The following is a 15,358-nucleotide window of genomic DNA, read 5'->3' on the forward strand; positions in this document are numbered from 1 at the left end:
AATAGTGTTGCATTCAAATTTAAGGTATATTCCAGTCGGTTCTTTGATGACTTTTCAGATGCCATTCAGGTCTCAACAAGTCACTCATGTTACTCAAAAATTTTTTGAAAAAAGCAGCATGACAGAAGAATACAGCTGTGAAATATAATAACAAACAATGTTTGCTTTTAGTATATCAGTATCTAAATTAGAACTGATCGATAGCTATGGATCACATGCAATGAGTCAATGAGCTAAATAAAGCAGTTACTGTGACTGTTAACCACCAGCTGCAGGCTTCATCATTTTAATGTAACACCTATAAGTTCATTATCTGTTATTTTAAGCATATCGGACAACTGTTTGTTTAATTTAGAACTGTATTTCAGTCTCAACCAGAGAAACAAAGATTAACATGTTGATCACTGATCTTTCTGGAGTTTTACTTAATCTCACTGAGAAGAAGTGTGTTAGATTAGTAACTTCCTGGTATTTACCTTCATCATGATCTGTAGAAAGAGGGTGGCAGTGTTCTACATCTCTTAGGCTACTTAAACCAAACAAGTAAACACACTGTGCTTCATAACAGATTATAATAACGGGGTTTCAGGGGAACTTGTAGAAGCTTGTTTTCATGTTGGCCTTCATACAGTGATTAGCATTTCTACACAAGCATTCTAATGTTAATCAGGGCAATCGAGAGAATTAGCTAACTAATGAGCTAACTAATGTCTGTGAAAGTATAGTTTATGTAATCGCTGTAGAACACATCTACTCTGGAAAAAAATGTACGATGTGTTAATGTTTTTGTTATGATTGTATATAATTTAGATATTACAGGATATAGTGGCATATATTTAGTTTGTAAGGGGTAAGCAATGTCATTTTCCTATTGATTTTTATATAAATTATTATTCACGCATATTGTGTTTAGCACAATATTATTCTGTAAGCGTCATGAACTGAAATACCCCATAGCCTTCCATATGGCCGGTGTAATTTGACACCGTGGCTACACGCACCCACTCAGCTTTGACTCATAGGAGGAGGTCCTTAGAACTGAGTGGCGAATGAATGTGGGTATGCAAATATATTGAGGCATGATTGGACAAGTAAATTTACACCCGCACAAAGGGCCCGCCTCCCATTTTAAAGCTAAAAGGAATTTTCCATTCAAACATTCATTCAAATTGCTTCGTCGTGGAAGGTTCTGGTACTGAATCTCATTAAAACATTTGAACGATTTCTGAGGTAAGTGTTTATTTAGGAAAAGCCTAAACTAGCTTTATGTTCTGGTAGTAACATAGAAGTTAAAATATAACATAGTAGAAATATAAATGTGATGCAGCAAGCTCTCCGCCTAAACGTTTACCAGTAATATTTACGTTTGTTAGTTGACTCACAATATCTTAACATCTTCATGGGTGGAGGTGTGTTCTCTTAAGTGTTTTACTTATTTAAACCGGCTTTAGTTTGCTTTGTAATTAGCCTGCAGTTTAGACGGTTAGGCGAACGCGGGTAATTCATTTCCGCTTTTCTAGAAATTTCCTTAAACGGCGTGTTGAACTTTCCGCTTTTTCATTCATTGCATTAGATACTTCGTTGTCTTGTTAGTACTGTATTTATTGCATTAAATATATAGACAATCACAAAAATGTTAAGAATAGGGAAGCGCATTTGTTGTAAATTGCCGAAGAAATAACATGCAGAGACTTCAGTTTGTTTGCAAGCCTGAAGCAGTGACCGTGTGTCAGAGAGGAATGTCACTGAAACATGTCAGGTCTTGAGTAATCTTGTTAAATTCTTGTAAAGTGAATTTGACTCATTCTTTCGGGCGACTCTTTTCGAGCCACTTCACAAAACTGGTTTGAATGATTCGTTCACGAAGCAGTCCGAGCGTATATCGAGTCAACAACAAATACGCTTTAAAAAAAAAAAAAAAAAACTATATATAATATATAATATAATATAATATAGCTTCATTGGAACGTTTTAGAACATCTAATCTGCACTTAGTCTGCAAAATGTTAGGGACAACGTGATGGCGTAACACGTCAGGACGTAAAAGAACTGCCCGCCCTTTGCAACAAACTGTTCGAAAGAACCGATTCGCGGAAATGAGTACTGACTACCACTATCTCTAGTCACCAGCAGAGCAGAGATCCAATTACACGCCACAAAGCCAAACCCCTGACTAAACGCATGCGTAGTGTACAGGCGTAGTATACATGCGCGCGCACTTACACGCTAGCCGCTAGTGACTCAGTGTCATTTGACCTTTATGGGTCGGTGTTTTAGTTAGTGGATTAAAGCGTCATGAGATGCGTAGGAAGAGCTTAATGACAGTGAGGTCTAAGTTATTTTTTCCGGTTGTAGAGTACGTGTAGACAGGCTTATATCAGTCAGCTAACCCTCATCACTGTCTCTTTACTTCCAGGTCTCATCACTCGTGGTCTGTACTTACTTCACTGATCACTGCGAGAAACTCTCATCAAACTCTCAATCTTTATCACGTCGCTGAAATTTCATAATGTCTCAACAGATCAGGTAAAGAAGAATATAAATGAGATATATATATATATATATATATATATACACACACACACACTTTAACGTTTTATGTAATGAATTAAATAATTGTTTGAGTGATTTTTGAAAGATTTCTTCTGTTGTATGTCTATTTGATGTTAATGAATTGACAAAAGCCACTTTGAATATATTGATTAAATTCAATAAATTAAAGGTGGTGATTGTTAATTCTTTAACATCAAATAGACATTCAACATGCCATTTTGAATGTAATGAATTTGATAAAAGACCCCTTGAATTTAAAGTAGCTCTTTAAGAATTTTGTAAAGCATTTTAGCTGTATTTTAATTTAATGTGTTTTCAACTTGGATATGCTTTTATTCATTCTTTTTTTTTTTTTTTTTTTTTTTTTTTTTCCCTCCTAGCCTCCCTGCCAAACTGATTAATGGTGGCATTGCTGGCATCGTTGGGGTCACTTGTGTGTTTCCCATCGATTTGGCCAAGACCAGACTTCAGAACCAGAGACCAGGCCAGCAAGTCTACAAGAGCATGTAAGGGCTCTCCACTTCTTTTTCTTTACACCTCTCAATGCTGCAAATTCTGTAACTTTTACATTCTATTTCAATTCACAAACACATCATTTTAGTGGTATTATAAGATACTCCTGTGTCAGCCCCCACTTTGATTTGATAAGCTGCCTTGCATTGGTAGCTAATCCTAGTGGAATGTGTGATGCATGGTCAGGCGTCAGGCGTTAGGTTCTATGTTCCTAGCCACTATGTTCACTGCAAAGCCTTATAAGGATTAAGGCCAGACCATGTCCCATGCGTGATGTAAACAGAAATGCATACATAGTGAACCAAATGCACATACCTTTTGTTGTTAATAAAGGATAATTTGTGGAAACCGGTAGTCTGTTCCATGTTAACATTTTTGTTTGTCCTTCAGGATTGACTGCCTCATCAAAACGGTACGATCTGAGGGATACTTCGGCATGTATAGAGGTAAGATTCACTCATTTATTTATTCGCAAGTGCCTTAAAATGTGTAGTATGCCCTTTTTAGATTAGTAGAGTTTCTTATATGGCATGATGGGTACACCTGAATAGACTTGTGGAATCCAGTCCATATGACTTTGGAGAATGAACTAGAATAGTTTGGCTGGTGATGGTAAACTCAAACTCAGACATTTTTGCTATTTGTAGCACTTATAGCAATATTTAAGCATTTCTCAACATCTAAATTGTTTTTTTTTTGTTTTTTTTAAAGACTGTTCAGAGTATACTTTGGTTGAAAAAATGAACTCACTCTCAACCTAGAGTATTAGATATCATTTATTTTTAACCCTCTGATGCATGTTGTTCACTATAGTGGCATTTTAACCATTCAGGGTGTGACGTTACATCTAAACCACAATGTGGTGAGTTATTCACCCTTAGCCATAATTCTACATGACTGTCCTTATTCATATATTAAACATAGCTCATGAAAGTGATGCACAAAGTACATCTGCAATATTTACCGTTATCTTTTTTCATTTTAAATGGGCCAGTCTTTCAAAATGCAGATTTTATTTTAAATTCAAGAAAAATATGTATTCAAATAATAATTTGGGAAAGATTAGATGCTGTTTTAAAGTCTTAAGACATGTGATTTTTAAATTTAATGCATCAGAGGGTTAATTTTAAATTTAGCCAATTAAACATGTTGCAATTACTACATTTGGTAGATCGGTTGTTTGGCTTCAGTTATTCAATAAACCAATATAAGTATCCTTGAAGAGTGTTATCTGTAGTTTGGAGGAGAATGGAGTCGGTGTTTTGTGCCGGGTCTCCATTTTTGTGAGGAATGCTGTTGTTTGCATCTGTGTTTTTCATGTTACAGACATGGGTCCCCGCTGGGATAGTGAAGGCTAGCCGATAAGGCGCAGCCACGCTGGAGGCAAATCATTTATCATGGTTCTTACCTACTCTGCTCTATTACAATTAGGCACCAATTTTTTTTTTTTTTTTTTTTTTATAGATAATTGTTGAATCATTTTGATATTTACTTTTTTTGCTTCTTGTTTCTTTGTAGATTATTTCTTTATTATTTTTTCCACTTTCTTCACTGTCCTTGCTCTTGTCTCATTCGGTACTAACCCATCTTGCCATGTTCTGTTAACATCTAGAATGTTTTGTTGGATATTATCACTTACATCTGTTTTCTTTTTCTTTTTTCTTTAAGATCAGTCTGATCATGTGAACAACTGCTGTGCTTCTTTTAAACACAGTGGTATCTTAAAATAACATGGTCCCAGTTAGGGGTGGGCAGTATGAACAAATTCTTACATCACTGTAAATGTATATCTCAATATTTTTGCCTGAATTAAAGTAAAAATATTTTTATATTACATAATCATGTATTAATGCCTGTTTTTGATGATAATGTGAATCTTAATCTTTTATTTTATATTAATTTTCTTTATTTAAACTTGATTGAAAAAGAATATTCACCTGAATTCATAATTCTGGCATTGGTGTAAAACAGATTATTTACTTCATTTAACGAGTTTAAAAACATCTGCGCAACATTTGAAGCTGTTGTAAAATAGCTGTGACCGCACATCAGATTTACTTTATTAATGCTACAGTTAGCACATGCAACACCAAATCTACACATCAAAGCTGTCTTCATTGGAAGCGACGTGTTTGCAGATTTAACGCTGCATAAACAGCATAGCAAATTCTCATTTCTACACTTGCACAGTATATACTGTCATACTGCACAACCCTACTGACAGTTTCTTCTGGAATGTGCCTGCATTCTTTTGTCTCACTAAATTGAATATTCTATCTTTTATTCCTATCCTCTGTTTGTTTATAAATTAGTTCATTTGTTTATTTTCATTTTGCTGAATTTGTTCACATTATGTAAAATCCCCCTCCATCATCATCTCACAGTTTTCTCATAAGCTTTGCTTATGTTCTTAGTCTTAGTGGCATTTTTCTTATCTGCTTGAATAGTACTTGATAAGGTCATGGTGTAGATTTATCTACTGGTTTGATGGTGGTGGGGAATGTGTGTTTGCTGATCTGTGATCAGTTGTGGTGTGGTTTTCTTAACCCTTTGTTTGTTTGTCTTTTAGGTGCTGCAGTTAATCTAACACTGGTCACTCCTGAGAAGGCCATCAAACTGGCAGCCAATGACTTCTTCCGGTACCACCTCTCCAAAGATGGGTATGTTTGCTTCTGCTGCACTTAGTGCTTATTCAACTCCTTTTTTCCTAACAATTACAATATAACACATATATATAACACATGATTATTATATGGTGTGTATATATAACATATAATGATTATATAACATCTTCTGTGTTATATAATCATTGCATTGTTTGTTACAGGAGAGGGCTGACTGTATTTAAAGAGATGTTGGCTGGATGTGCTGCTGGCATGTGCCAGGTTGTCATCACTACTCCAATGGAGATGCTGAAAATTCAACTACAGGATGCTGGGAGACTAGGTAGGTTTTCCTTTATGTGTTTATTGGAGCAGTGAAAGCTTGCATATGCCGTACTTGAATCGGATTGGTTAGTTGCATCATTTTCTTGTAAATTTATTTACTTGTGATTAATGTACAGTCAGTCGGTCATTATTGCAAAATAAACCCCAGTGCTGAAGGAGTTTATTTTGTGATTATGACCAACATTATCTCTTCCTTATTTACTCCATGTGCATTGTAGTTGTATTACTCACTCGTAACAACTTTTCTGATCGTCTTCACAGCTGCACAGCAGAGAAAACCAGGCATCATCCCTCCAAATAGACTGGCGACCACAAACGCAGTGTTGAGTCGCTCCTACAACGTGGTACCCAACACCTCACCCAGGGCAATATCTGCCACCCAGATCGCAAGAGAGTTACTACACACTCAAGGCATTCAGGGGCTCTACAAAGGCCTTGGAGCAACTTTATTGAGGTAATGCATTGTAAAATCTTTACAGTGGTGCTAAATTCAAAGATCCACAAGACCATAAATGCAACTTTTGCTTTCTCTTTCTCTTATTTAGAGACGTACCTTTCTCTATTGTCTACTTCCCTCTCTTTGCAAATTTAAACAAGTTGGGCAAGGCCTCCCCTGATGATGCCGCACCATTTTATTGGTCATTCATCTCTGGATGTGTTGCGGGCTCCACAGCTGCTGTTGCTGTTAACCCATGTGATGGTAAGCTTTTTTTGGCCCCCTCAAGCCTCATCTCATTGGTGCACTTTTAAAAGGAAACGCACATGCTCACCGGGTTTATTTATTTATTTTTAAACAGTGGTTAAGACCAGGCTGCAGTCTCTGAGCAAAGGAGCCAATGAGGAAACCTACAGTGGCATAATCGACTGTTTCAGGTGACACATCACTCTCATTACTTGTTTTAAATGTTACGATTTAACTGTTCTGTAATTCTGGAATGTGAGTATATCATCTACTTGTGTGTGACCTTTGCTCGTCTTCATCCTACAGCAAGATCTGGAAGCGAGAAGGGCCGTCTGCTTTCCTGAAGGGTGCGGGTTGCAGAGCTCTCGTCATCGCACCGCTGTTTGGCATCGTGCAGGTCATGTACTTCATCGGTGTCGGAGAGTTTATCTTGAGCCAGTCCCCGCTAAAGCTAATCTCTGACTGAACAGACACCAGTACCTTTGAGTCAACCAAGACTGTGGCAGCTACGCAACCAACTGTACATTTACAAAAAAAAAGATAAACATTAATCAAGATGGTCAAGTTGTCGAAAGAACGACAACGTCTACTCTTGTTAAGTTACTGTGAGTTTATCCAGCCTTACCGCACTTCCTCTATGGTTTACATGCTTATTTGATGGGCTGTAGCCAGTGTTTTGCACTTGTTGGTAAGGATATGTCTGGAGGAGAGCGCTTAAGACGTGCTTACATTTTCTAGAAGCATATATGGAAGTTTCCCCTCAATGAGGGAGACTGGTGTCGCTGTAATGACACTAATTTTGACTTTTTCTTTTTTTCTTCATCTACCCACTTTGTACAATTCTTTTTGTATTAATACTTGCTTTCTTTTTTTTTTTTTTTTTTTTCCTCCAACTTGGAATTCATTTCTTTCTGTTCGTCACTGTTTTTAGTGTCTAAACAATTGGGTTACTTAATGCTTTTGAAGCCTTCAGACCTTGTAACTCTAAATTGTTAATAGTTTTAAGGAATGTCATTGACTTTTATTCCATTTTGTTCCATCAGATGCACATGCCCTCCATCGTGCTCAATTTTGTTTTTGAACTGATTTTGGGGATGTGAGGTGCAGTCTAAAATTCAAGATTATCTTGATGATTACCTAAAAACAGACCAACATTTGATGCATATCGTATTTATGCAATATTTTGCAATTTTGTAGACTTGCATTTATTTTTCCTTCCATTACATGGACCAGCATGTGTTACAACTGTAGCTTCCTGAGATTTCTAATCCTAAAGCATAGGTCATTATTTTCAGGTCATGTGTTTGCCTTAAATTAACACAATTTACAAACTTTTCACAAAGGGACTTGGCCTTGAGCAAAAGGCTGTATATTTAAGTGCTATAATGTTATGACTACAGTATTAACATCAATCCACAATGACACTTCAATGCAACTTATTAATTTCTGTTCAATGGAAATTGTTTATTCAACATTGCAAAAATAAAAACGAATGTTTACTTGTGAGCTGTTTTAATATTGTTCAGGGGTTATTGCCCTGTGCCCATATTTTCTCATTCCAAAGCTATTTACATGCAGCACAATGCTATAAAAGAGTAAAAAAAAAAAAAAAAAAAATCTGAAGTTGAGAGGAACTACAAACACAAATGTGCATATTACTGTAACTGCAAATGGGACTTTGTCAGTTATAAAGGCACATAGATCAATAAAACTAGTGGGTCGTATTCCTGAACAGATGACTAAAAAGAAGCAATGGTAGAATAGTGGTAATATGTATAAACCAGGGTAGCATACTTAAAAATTTAAACAAATGCCACACTTGGAAAAAGTCAACATGAATCAAACAATTTTGAAGAGCGGAACATGGAGTCTGAAGGTTGAGTTTCCTCTCAGCAATAACACCATTTTTACAAATATATATTTGCTATTACTGCTGTAATATTTATTACATTACCATTAATCAACATTAAATTATTATTTGCAAGATTTTAAAAAGGTGGCCTACAACAGTAGCCTAATTAGGTATTTGTTTATTGGTTAACATTAACCAATAGCCTACAAAATAGCAGCAAACTCAAAAGGTTCCAGAAAAAGAGCATTTTGATGAAAAATTATGAAGCTAATTGTTTTTCTTTGGAATATCACGCATTCATGAATCTTTCACAATAGAACCAGAAACGTTACTAAATCAAGTAGGTTTAATTTTGAGTTCATGCTGACTTTAAGCGTGACAATCTGTTTGTGTCAGAGGTTTTTAATCATACACATCCACTCCTTGGCTTCATTCAGTATCTATATGATGTGGCAAAATTACAATAACCAGCAAAAAACAATAAGCATATGACCCATTATCTATCAGCACTGGTCTAGTTCACACAATAAATAACATTAAAAATAACATGAAAATAAGTTGATCAGTAAGAGGCATCAGAGAGCTTATTTACATCAGTAAGTAAATGCCCAATTCACTGTGAAAGTCTGGACCAAAGAAGGACTCAAGATGTGAGAACTCTATTACAGGAGATCAAGTTCAAGAGATGTACACTACGTACCCCTTGTGATGATTCAGTAATAAATAAATATAAAGGTTAATGGTGTTACAGTAGCAGTCCATGCAGTGGAGGTCATCTTCAAACAATGCAAAGAACAGAAAAGAGACATAATGCTTTTCACAAAACAGTACCACAAGACCCACACTGCCTCATGGGAGTTCCTCCACCCTGCTCCCAAGCCTGAATGTGATGGTCTGATGAGGTCAAAGAAGGTGGGCTTTGAAACAGTCCAATTGGGCGAGGGGAACTGTGAGGTGCCTAAATAACTTCTCTGCTGTTTCGAATAGCACAGCAAAGAACCATGCTGAAGATCATGCCAATTATCTGTTAAAACAGTGAGGGAATGTTCAAAAGTTATACATGATAAACACAGGCTACGGTGTTCCCAAAAAGCATTTGAACACAAACCGCACTTAATGTAAGAAAGGCAATGCATTACATAATATCAAACAAAGAGTCTTCTGTACTATAAAGCAAATCTCATCTTCCTTTTTTTATTTAATCGCAAAATTAAGCGATAGCTCTTTATATAAAGTTGCATATATAAGTATGTCCAACTTTATCCGCATATATATATTATTATAATAATATTATTATTATTATTATTATTATATTTGCGTAGGGCAACATACACTAGACAGCATATCTCAACTGCTTGATTGCTTGTATCTTCACAAAATGTAAAATAAAAATCATGTTTTTTTGTAAAGCTGCGTTTGTGCATTGTAAAAAGTGCTATACAAATAAATTTGACGACTTTAAGCAAAAGATTTCACAAAAAGAAGTTTGTTAGTGTCATATTCTTACCATAATTCCAGCAATGCCAATCCCAACGTATCCAATTATGAAGAGTTTTTCATTGAAGAACTCTTCTATAGCTGTGTCACACTCCTTGAAAATATTCAAAAAGAACATTAGTTGAGAGTGGCAAACTGATGTAGTGTTAAAACAATAAATGCACAACATCTGTCCACTTCTACTAATTTAGCTCTCATAAAAATATATCTCTGGCTCTGAAATCTGATTGGATGAGCTGTCAAAGCTGTTGTAAAATAGCAGAGATATGCACACCCTTTATAACTAACAATTATGATAAATTAGGTTATTGAAAATTAGTGTTTTATATCACATCTTGGTTACACTTAATTTTAAGGTGTCTTTGTTACACTGTAATTATACATTTAAGTACTGAGTAATATTAAGTAACTGCATGTACTTACTCTAGGGTTAGGATTTGGGTTTGGTTTAGGGTTAGCTGCATGTAATTATGCATAATTTATATTTATTACTATAGTAACTACAAGTAACAATGACACTGTAAAATAAAGTGTTACCCACATCTTTATTGCCAAAAAGCTTTGCTGTGTTGTGCATAAAAACAAATCATTTTGTATGTTATTTGGTAGGAATCATGGTTATGCATTACAATGATTCTTTTTTTCTTTTTTTTTTTCATAATTTAGGGATAAACAGGTTTGGGGTCAGTTACAAAGAAATGAACTTTTATCAAAGATGCATGTCACAAAATATTTCTATTTCAAATAAGTGTTGATAAAAAAAAACACCGGATCGGAATGCCAAAATGAGCATAAATTTAAAAAAAAAAATGTGCATGCTCAATTGAGGTGGATACATTTTTTATCCAATAAGAAAAAAAAGCGCATAAACTACGAAGGAAACATTTGTCGAATAAATCCCTCGATGCACAACAAAAAAAACTCATGTGACTTTGCCTCAACAGAGGATGTAATTGGATAACTGGCTAACCAGTGGACCAATCTCATCGCAAACACCAGCATCTGCCATGGTGAGCATAAGGGGCTTCTTTTAAAAACATTAAAATATCTTATCAACCCAAGACTTTTGAACAGTAGTGTGTATGTACAGCATATTCACACACACATATAAGGGGCTGCAGCTAAACAGAAGTCATTTTTATAGGCTATAGCCACTGTTAACACGCTGTTGCTTGCTGTACCTTTTTTCTAATGTGCTTTGCTGATTGGGATCAACTGACAGTATGAACTTGACAACTGAAGCACAATGTGACATCATGTTTCTCAGTCGATCAATGTCCCTTCGTGTCTGCTATAAATAAAAACCTGGCGCCTTTGTGCCCCTGTGGGCTTATCGGATCAAGTGACTCATGGGACATCTTGCCGCTGTCTGCTTCATTTCTCTCTCTAAGCCCCTCTTACCTTCTCACTCCACTGGTCTGTGCCCCTCCCTCCCTTTACACCGTACAGAGCAGCATGGCTGCCACCTAATGGTCTGTGTCAGAATTTAAAGGATTAGTTCACTTCAGAATTAAAATTTCCTGATAATTTACTCACCCCTATGTCATCCAAGACAAGCTCTTCAGTCAAAAAGAAATTAAGTTTTTTGAGGAAAACATTCCAGGATTTTTCTCCATATAGTGGACTTCAATGGTTACCAATGGGTTGAAGGTCCAAATTGCAGTTTCAGTGCGGCTTCAAAGGGCTCTACACGATCCCAGACGAGGAATAAGGGTCTTATCTAGTGAAACAATTGGTCATTTTCTAAAATAAAATAAAAATGTACAGTGGGTACGGAAAGTATTCAGACCCCCTTAAATTTTTCACTCTTTGTTATATTGCAGCCATTTGCTAAAATCATTTAAGTTCATTTTTTTTCCTCATTAATGTACACACAGCACCCCATATTGACAGAAAAACACAGAATTGTTGACATTTTTGCAGATTTATTAAAAAAGAAAAACTGAAATATCACATAATCCTAAGTATTCAGACCCTTTGCTCAGTATTTAGTAGAAGCACCCTTTTGATCTAATACAGCCATGAGTCTTTTTGGGAAAGATGCAACAAGTTTTTCACACCTGGATTTGGGGATTCTCTGCCATTCCTCCTTGCAGATCCTCTCCAGTTCTGTCAGGTTGGATGGTAAACGTTGGTGGACAGCCATTTTTAGGTCTCTCCAGAGATGCTCAATTGGGTTTAAGTCAGGGCTCTGGCTGGGCCATTCAAGAACAGTCACGGAGTTGTTGTGAAGCCACTCCTTCGTTATTTTAGCTGTGTGCTTAGGGTCATTGTCTTGTTGGAAGGTAAACCTTCGGCCCAGTCTGAGGTCCTGAGCACTCTGGAGAAGGTTTTCGTCCAGGATATCCCTGTACTTGGCCGCATTCATCTTTCCCTCGATTGCAACCAGTCGTCCTGTCCCCGCAGCTGAAAAACACCCCCACAGCATGATGCTGCCACCACCATGCTTCACTGTTGGGACTGTATTGGACAGGTGATGAGCAGTGCCTGGTTTTCTCCACACATACCGCTTAGAATTAAGGCCAAAAAGTTCTATCTTGGTCTCATCAGACCAGAGAATCTTATTTCTCACCATCTTAGCAAACTCCATGCGGGCTTTCATGTGTCTTGCACTGAGAAGAGGCTTCCGTCGGGCCACTCTGCCATAAAGCCCCGACTGGTGGAGGGCTGCAGTGATGGTTGACTTTCTACAACTTTCTCCCATCTCCCGACTGCATCTCTGGAGCTCAGCCACAGTGATCTTTGGGTTCTTCTTTACCTCTTTCACCAAGGTTCTTCTCCCCCGATAGCTCAGTTTGGCCGGACGGCCAGCTCTAGGAAGGGTTCTGGTCGTCCCAAACATCTTCCATTTAAGGATTATGGAGGCCACTGTGCTCTTAGGAACCTTAAGTGCAGCAGAAATTTTTTTGTAACCTTGGCCAGATCTGTGCCTTGCCACAATTCTGTCTCTGAGCTCTTCAGGCAGTTCCTTTGACCTCATGATTCTCATTTGCTCTGACATGCACTGTGAGCTGTAAGGTCTTGTATAGACAGGTGTGTGGCTTTCCTAATCAAGTCCAATCAGTATAATCAAACACAGCTGGACTCAAATGAAGGTGTAGAACCATCTCAAGGATGATCAGAAGAAATGGACAGCACCTGAGTTAAATATATGAGTGTCACAGCAAAGGGTCTGAATACTTAGGACCATGTGATATTTCAGTTTTTCTTTTTTAATAAATCTGCAAAAATGTCAACAATTCTGTGTTTTTCTGTCAATATGGGGTGCTGTGTGTACATTAATGAGGAAAAAAAATGAACTTAAATGATTTTAGCAAATGGCTGCAATATAACAAAGAGTGAAAAATTTAAGGGGGTCTGAATACTTTCCGTACCCACTGTATATACTTTTTAACCACAAATGCTCGTCTTGCACTGCTCTGCGATGCGCTACGCATTACATTAGAAAGGTCACGCGTGACACAAGCGGAAGTACCACAGTAGGGCGAAAAACTCCATCTCATTTTATCCTCCAACTTCAAAATCATCCGACATCATTGTTTTACCTTTTTTTTTTTTTTTTTTTTTTGTAAAGGGTGTTTGGCTTAAAGGGATAGTTCACCCAAAAATGAAAATTTGATGTTTATCTGCTTACCCCCAGGGCATCCAAGATGTAGGTGACTTTGTTTCTTAAGTAGAACACAAATGATGATTTTTAACTCCAACCGTTGCGGTCTGTCAGTCGTATAATGCTTGTCAATGGGAACTCCATCTATAAGAGTAAAAAAAACATGCACAGACAAATCCAAATTAAACCCTGCGGCTCGTGACGACACATTGATGTCCTAACACACGAAACGATCGGTTTGTGCGAGAAACCGAACAGTATTTATATCATTTTTTACCTCTAAAATGATATAATCCGGTTGGTGAGGTCTGAAAACGCGTTCTGATGACGTAAGTGATGTATCGCGCTTATACTTCAATGAGTGTGAGCGATCACTTCCGTTGTCAGAGCGCGTTCAGACCTCACCAACCGGATGCGCAAGGCAGATGGACATAGTGGTGTTTTAGAGGTAAAAAATGATATAAATACTGTTCGGTTTCTTGCACAAACCGATCGTTTCGTGTCTTAGGACATCAATGTGTCGTCACGAGCCGCAGGGTTTAATTTGGATTTGTCTGTGCATGTTTTTTTTACTCTTATAGATGGAGTTCCCATTGACAAGCATTATACGACTGACAGACCTCAACGGTTGGAGTTAAAAATCATCATTTGTGTTCTACTGAAGAAACAAAGTCACCTACATCTTGGATGCCCTGGGGGCAAGCAGATAAACATCAAATTTTCATTTTTGGGTGAACTATCCCTTTAATCTTTGCACATTCGCTTTGTAGACAGTGGATCTGTACTTTCACCTACATCACGCATGACCTTTCTAACGTGATTACGTCATGCGTGGCGCATCGGAGAGCTAGTGCAAGACGAGCATTTGTGGTTAAAAAGTATATAAATTTTAATTTTTTTTAGAAAATGACAGATCATTTCGCTAGATAAGACCCTTATTCCTCATATGGGATCATGTAGAGCCCTTTGAAGCTGCACTGAAACTGCAGTTTGGACCTTCAAACCGTTGGTAACCATTGAAGTCCACTATATGGAGAAAAATCCTGAAATGTTTTCCTCAAAAAACCTAATTTCTTTTCGACTAAAGTAAAAAAGACAAACATCTTGGATGACATGGGGGTGAGTAAATTATCAGGAAATTTTAATTCTGAAGTGAACTGTTCCTTTAAGTATGAAAGGTGTCCTTCCTATGAGTCTAACAGTGCTATGATGAAAAGCTTGTTAAAAGTAAAATAAATAGAAAAAAATTAAGAAAAGCTTAGCAAGAGTAAATAAAACGCATTTACTAGTCAATCTAACCAGGTGTGAACAAGTAGTTTATCTGTCTACACTTTTCCTGCCATTGACAAGTTTTTCTGGCAATCCGTGTTTTCACTGTTATACGGTAGGGGGCGCTGTTACACATCTTCTGAAATAGTACAGCATCTCTAGATCCAAAAACAAGCAAAGATGATCTGTGTAAACTAGAAGTCTTGGATAGACTTTGGTTGCGCACAAGTAAGCTAACGTGATCATCAAACATTCAACAGCATATAAATCAAAACTGCCTAATGTTACCAAATGAAATGTCGAGCCCAAAACTTATACTTTTAGTTAAAAAAACTTTTTGTTCTAAATGCTGTTTTTTTACCCACATTCAAAGTGTTAAAAAAAAAAAGAAAAAAAAAAAATGAGTGAAGCTAGAATAAAATGTGTTTTTGTTGTTG

The 15,358-nt window shown here is 36.9% G+C and overlaps 2 protein-coding genes across 4 annotated transcripts in view; one reads left to right on the top strand and one right to left on the bottom strand.

Moving 5' to 3' along the window:
• The first annotated feature begins 1,084 nt into the window (after positions 1-1,084).
• slc25a55a (solute carrier family 25 member 55a) lies at positions 1,085-8,202 on the top strand. Of its 3 annotated transcripts, none has more exons than XM_051896414.1 (10): positions 1,085-1,230; positions 2,417-2,526; positions 2,934-3,059; positions 3,457-3,512; positions 5,636-5,726; positions 5,894-6,012; positions 6,276-6,468; positions 6,560-6,714; positions 6,812-6,887; positions 7,003-8,202. In XM_051896414.1, exons 2-10 carry the CDS (start codon positions 2,510-2,512, stop codon positions 7,160-7,162), a joined length of 993 nt encoding a protein of 330 aa, XP_051752374.1. In that variant the 5' UTR covers positions 1,085-1,230; positions 2,417-2,509; the 3' UTR covers positions 7,163-8,202. The 3 variants fall into 3 exon arrangements, with proteins under 3 accessions (XP_051752374.1, XP_051752375.1, XP_051752376.1); XM_051896415.1 differs by lacking the exon at positions 1,085-1,230 and adding an exon at positions 2,204-2,324; XM_051896416.1 differs by lacking the exons at positions 1,085-1,230; positions 2,417-2,526 and having other exon boundaries at positions 2,928-3,059; positions 4,393-5,726.
• Positions 7,559-15,358, bottom strand: part of tspan2a (tetraspanin 2a) — a 28,300-nt gene continuing 20,500 nt past the window's right edge. The window contains exons 7-8 of the mRNA XM_051896417.1: positions 10,056-10,139; positions 7,559-9,572 (exon numbers count right to left, since the gene is read on the bottom strand). Coding sequence (XP_051752377.1) covers positions 9,507-9,572; positions 10,056-10,139 — 150 coding nt within the window. The 3' untranslated portion in view covers positions 7,559-9,506. The remainder of the gene's footprint in view (positions 9,573-10,055; positions 10,140-15,358) is intronic.

Source organism: Ctenopharyngodon idella, chromosome 6 (genome assembly GCF_019924925.1).
Source record: "Ctenopharyngodon idella isolate HZGC_01 chromosome 6, HZGC01, whole genome shotgun sequence".
NCBI classification, from domain to species: Eukaryota; Metazoa; Chordata; class Actinopteri; order Cypriniformes; family Xenocyprididae; genus Ctenopharyngodon; species Ctenopharyngodon idella.